General features: G+C 61.6%; 1 protein-coding gene across 1 annotated transcript; it reads right to left on the bottom strand.

Annotated features, from left to right (window-relative positions):
• Nucleotides 1-1786: 1786 nt before the first annotated feature.
• Nucleotides 1787-4866, bottom strand: DHODH (dihydroorotate dehydrogenase (quinone)). Its single transcript, XM_009289443.2, has 8 exons — nucleotides 4849-4866; nucleotides 4466-4665; nucleotides 4157-4239; nucleotides 3425-3612; nucleotides 2827-2940; nucleotides 2315-2468; nucleotides 2083-2242; nucleotides 1787-1936 (listed from the first exon to the last, which is right to left on the bottom strand). Exons 1-8 carry the CDS (start codon nucleotides 4864-4866, stop codon nucleotides 1882-1884), a joined length of 972 nt encoding a protein of 323 aa, XP_009287718.1. The 3' UTR covers nucleotides 1787-1881.
• Between the last annotated feature and the right edge of the window lie 49 nt (nucleotides 4867-4915).

Genomic DNA, 4915 nt, shown 5'->3' with positions numbered 1-4915 from the left:
GGTGGAGTCCCCATCCCTGGAGGTATTTAAAAGACGTGTAGATGAGGCGCTTAGGGACATGGTTTAGTGGGCATGGTGGTGTTGGGTTGATGGTTGGACTCGATGATCTCAGAGGTCTTTTCCAACCTTAATGATTCTATGAACCACACCAGCACTTAGAAAGGTGCTGTGGCGTTTGATGATAGCAGGCTTAGATAGCACTGTCCCACTGCAGCAGGCTTGTCCCTCCGCAGGAGACTGCCATACCCTGGCAGGGGGAAAAAAGCAACACGTGACTGTGCCTTGGTGCCCACTCAGCAGCCTCAAGGTTAGCTCGGACAAAGGGACTGCCTGCAGGAAGGTGGGGGAAGCTGTCCCAGCCTGCCCGTGGAGCACAGACCACAGCCCATGCACCAGGCTACAGCAGCGCAGGGCCATGCTCGAGGCCAACGCCACCAGTGACTGCTGTGGCAGTGCAAGGCACTGAATGTCTCCAAGCCACAGTCACAAACCAGCTGCAGAGCACAGACAAGAGTGCCATGGGACAAGGTGAAACTCAAGCTCACACTCCCACAGGTATGACAGCCACCTTCAGACTGGGAGAGCAAGCACCTCCCAGGTCCTCTCCAGACAAGGCACATCAAAACCTTGGCCAATGGACCGGGTCACATCCCTGTTAGAGCAGCAATAAGCACCACCTGTCCGAAGCAGAGAATCTAGGAAAAACAGAGGCTGGTGCAGAGGGCTGCAGAAGCAGGAGAGCAGGCGGGTGACAGCCCTGATGTGAGCCAAGGGCCACTGAGAGCGGGGTCAGCAGTCCTGCTCCTCCTATAAACACGTTTGATGAAGTGCTGTGATGCAATCCTGCTCTGCAGGGTGAACTGTGAGAGGTTGCAGAGGGAACACTGTGTCCAGGTCAAGCCGTATTGCTCAAGAAAGGCCTGAGACAACCGCAGGGAGTCTGGGGTAAAGCAGCAGTCAACGCCGGAGGCCCCAAAGACAAAACTGACAGCCTCCAGAAGCATGAATGAACAGGGCTTTTCCATAACAAGTGACAGGGCATAACCGCAGCTGTCTCCAAACATCGACATAGCAGCAGCAGAAGGAAGAAATGGTGCCCAGCAGCTCCCAAGGGCCCAGCCTCAGGCAGAGGTCCCTGTGAGGGGAGCCCTGGTGAGCTTTGCGTGGATCCATCCCAGAGCCCAGCTACCCTGCAGTTTCTACCACAAGGAGAAGATGCACTGACCAGGAACAACACAAAGAGAGCTGATCCCACTCAGCTGAGGAGAGCCAGGCTGTATCCCTCTGACCCAAGGGGTGTCCCCAGAGCAGCACACAGGACCAGGTGAGCCAAACGTTTATTGACAGTCAGGCAGGACCCAGGGCCTGCAGATTTGTTACAGGACCGCATGCCGAGGGGAGGAGGGCAGGGACTGCCTCCTGCAGAGGCTGCAGTCCAGGAGGACCAAGCACCAGCCTGAGCAGGTAGCACGGGCTGCGGGGTCCCTGGCAGAAGGGACACCCAATACACTGCTTGGCCTGTGGCTCTGGGCAGTAACACCAGGGAAGGTGTGCCCTCCACGGGGAAGCACTGCAGCAGGAGCCAGGGCACAGGACTGCCTACAGCCCGCAGGGCTATCCCCTCAGGGGCCTTCCTCACCACCCAGCAGAGCCCTACTCAGCGCTGGTTTCTGCTGGGGAGCCCAATCCACAGGAAAGCCAGTGTGGAGACCCCCTCCCCTGCTCCCCACCAGCGCAGCCCCAGCTTCACCCATCACTGACCCTTCTCAGGGGCTAGGACCAGGACCTCAGCTCAGTCCCAGCCTGCCCAGCACTGGAAGTGTCAGACCTGTCCCTGCTTGCCCACGGCTCATCCTGGCTAGGCCTTGGTTCTGCAGCGTGTCAGCACTGGTGATCTGCTCCAACTGCCTCCATGACGTTCTTGAACCCCTGCTCCCTAACCAGGGAGTGTGTGTGATGGCTAGGCCGGCCTGGCACTGAGGCTCGGCCCCACGGTACCACTGCTCACGCATCAGCACACGGCTGCCCAGAGCCACCCTGGGCCCAGGGGCTCCCTGGGGAGGTGCCTGGCCTCTCACTCACCTCAGCAGCTCCTCCAGTTCCCGCTTCACTGCCCCCACCACTGGTGGCCCGTGGTACACGAGCGCCGTGTACATCTGCACAAGCGAGGCTCCAGCACGGATCTTCTCCAGGGCATCACGCCCACTGCTCACCCCACCCACCCCGATGATGGGCACCTGGCCTGTGGGCAGGTGCAGGGTCAGGACAGCACGGGCGACACCAGCACGCACCCCAAGGTCTGCTCTGTCCCTACCTCGGGTGAGGGAGTACATCTCCCTGATGGTCTGCGTGGAGAGCTCCCGCAGGGGCTTCCCACTGAGGCCCCCAGGCTCTGTGTGCTGCCCGCTCCAGAGGCTGCTGGGGCGGCTCACGGTGGTGTTGCTGACAATCAGCCCATCCACACCTAGCTGAGGAGGGGCAGCAGCATGAGGACACAGCTGCCATGAGCAGCCCCCCACTCTCATCCCCAGACTGCCAGGCCAGGACCCCCCCCCGACAAGTGCCCCAGCAATGCGCCTGGGGACAAAGCAGCTGCCCCTCACTGCCTGGACTGTCCCCACGGTCTGGGTGACACACACAGGCCCTCGCAGACTCAGAGCTACCGAGGACACTGCCCCTATGGCAGCAAGAGAGCTGCAGGTCCGCCTGTCCCTTCAGAGAGGTGACTTGCCAGGAGCACCACAGCCCTGTCCCCATGCTGTGCGAGGTGAGGCAGGAGGCACACCAGCCCAGCTCCTTGCCAGCCTCCTCTTCCCGCCTCCTCACCTCGCAGATGACGCTAGCGATGTCCTGCTTGTCCTGCATGGTGAGGTCAGGGGCAATCTTCACCAGCACAGCAGGCTTGCGCTCGCAGGGCAGCAAGTCCCTCTCCGCCAGCACCTGCAGGGGGACACGCGAGGGCACAGAGCAGTATGTGGTGGGGGAACACTTCCTGCCCTAGACCGGGGAGACGCGTGCACCCACCGCCACAGGCAGCACAGGGACAGGCCCTGCTCTCCCTACATGGTGCTGCCGATGGGACGGGCACCCAATGGCACAGGGCCTGGGGCACACAGCCCGCACAGGACCACAGCGACTCCTGATGCTGTGGCATGGGTGGCTCACTGCCCCTTTGCAGGAGCAAAGCGGAGGGCAATGCCTTACTGCTCACATGCCCTTTGCTGGAGTACAACACCCCGGTGAACCCTGCACCAGCAGCTGATCAGGGGACATCTCAGTGGCTCTGCACACCACTCTGGGGAGCCACCATGCTCCTCCCTGCGCTGGGGCAAACCCACTGGATGGAGCAGAGCAGGCACTGCCAGGGGACGGGATGCATCCAGTGCTGCAGCTGTGGTCTGGGCTGGCTGTGAGGGTCACCCACCTTGGTCAGCAGGTCCCGCAGCTCAGCCTTGCCCTGCAGGTCCCTCAGCCCTGGGGTGTTCGGGCTGGACACATTCACAACCAGGTAGTCAGCCAAAGGGCCCAGTGTCCGGACCCCAGCCACGTAGTCAGCTGCAGCATCAGTAGAGCTCTTGTTCTTGCCCAGGTTGATTCCAAGGGGCATCCCCGCTGGAACACATACACGGCTGAACCAGGGCAGCAGGACCAACCACCACCCAAGGGGCCAGAGTGCCCAACAATGGAGGCCCCAGGACCAGCTAAGATCAAGACGGGGATATGCAGCCCACGTGTTTCACTGGGATGGGCCTGGGATTGTCCTGCAGCCACAGCAGCATCACCACAGCTGCCCCGGTCAGCACCTCCCAGCACTGCAGCCTCCAGCCTGGCCACCCGGTGGAGGCTGCCCTCGGAAAATGCCCAGCTCGGGCCCTATCGGCTTTGGCTAGTCTCAGCAGACACGTCCTGCTCAAAGTAGCAAGCAGAGCCTCTATCGCAGGGAAAATGATGGGAAAAAGGCACCTGGTCACAGTCCCAAGGGGGAGAGGCTACAGCCCCAAGTAGGTTCCTGCTGTCTGAATGTACCTCGCTCTGGCTAGGGCCCTCCTGTGCCTGGACACTGGCATTACACACCTTTCCTGGTCTACAGCTTCCTGGAAGACCCCCAAACGCGCCCTGCAGACCCCAAGAACAAGGACTTATAAGCTTGTCTCACCACCAGTGAGCCTAAGCTGCGTCTCCTGGCGGGCCCGCAGCCTGCGCTCCACTGCAGCGTGGCCGTGGCTGTTGAATCCATACCTGCACCAGAACAGATAAGGTTCAGGGCTGGGCTGGTGTCCACAAGCCCTGAGCAGGACACAGGAGAAACACGAGGGAGACATACGGTCTCTGCAGCTCTGCTCAGCACATCCAACTGGAGAGCCACCAGAGTACAGACCGCAGAACCGGGACCACTCAAATAAATGCCCTCCCTCTGGGCGGGCAGTCTGTGGGATACCGCAGAGCAGCCACCCTCAGATCCCACCTGTTAATGACCGCCTCGTCCTCCGCCAGCCGGAAGACCCTGGGTCTGGGGTTCCCCTCCTGGGGCTTAGGCGTTACAGTCCCTACTTCCACAAAGCCAAAACCCATCTTGTACAGCCCGTCCACAGCCTCGCCCTGCTTGTCGAAGCCAGCCGCCAGGCCCACCGGGTTGCGGAACCGCTGCCTGAGGACTCGCACCTCCTGTGGGGCAGGGGCTGGGTCACACACTGGCAGCCAGGAGCCAGGAAGGCCAGAGCCCACCGACACCAGAAGCCACAGCCAGGGCCTCACTCCAGCCCCTGCAGGAGCAGCCCCAGCCCCCTCCCTTCCTCTCCCTCTGCCCTGTAGGGTGTCTTCATCAGGTGCCCGTCCTGGAGGACTCACGGCTCCTGCCGGGGCCATCTCCTGGATCCCGAGCCACCCCAGGAGCCCTGCTGGGCACCTCTGCTGG

The sequence above is a fragment of the Aptenodytes forsteri genome, unplaced genomic scaffold, assembly GCF_000699145.1.
Source record: "Aptenodytes forsteri isolate BGI_AS27 unplaced genomic scaffold, ASM69914v1 Scaffold269, whole genome shotgun sequence".
In the NCBI taxonomy this organism is placed as follows: Eukaryota; Metazoa; Chordata; class Aves; order Sphenisciformes; family Spheniscidae; genus Aptenodytes; species Aptenodytes forsteri.
Note: the sequence above shows the minus strand (reverse complement) of the source record. Positions and strands in the feature narration are given on the sequence as shown.

Bases quoted from the DNA above. Each gene is read 5' to 3' on its own strand.
- DHODH (XM_009289443.2), bottom strand. The intron at 2,243-2,314 runs GTAGGGACAGAG...ACCTGCCCACAG, and splicing joins GATGTACTCCCTCACCCGAG to GCCAGGTGCCCATCATCGGG. The intron at 1,937-2,082 runs GTGAGTGAGAGG...CTCCCTGGTTAG, and splicing joins GAACTGGAGGAGCTGCTGAG to GGAGCAGGGGTTCAAGAACG.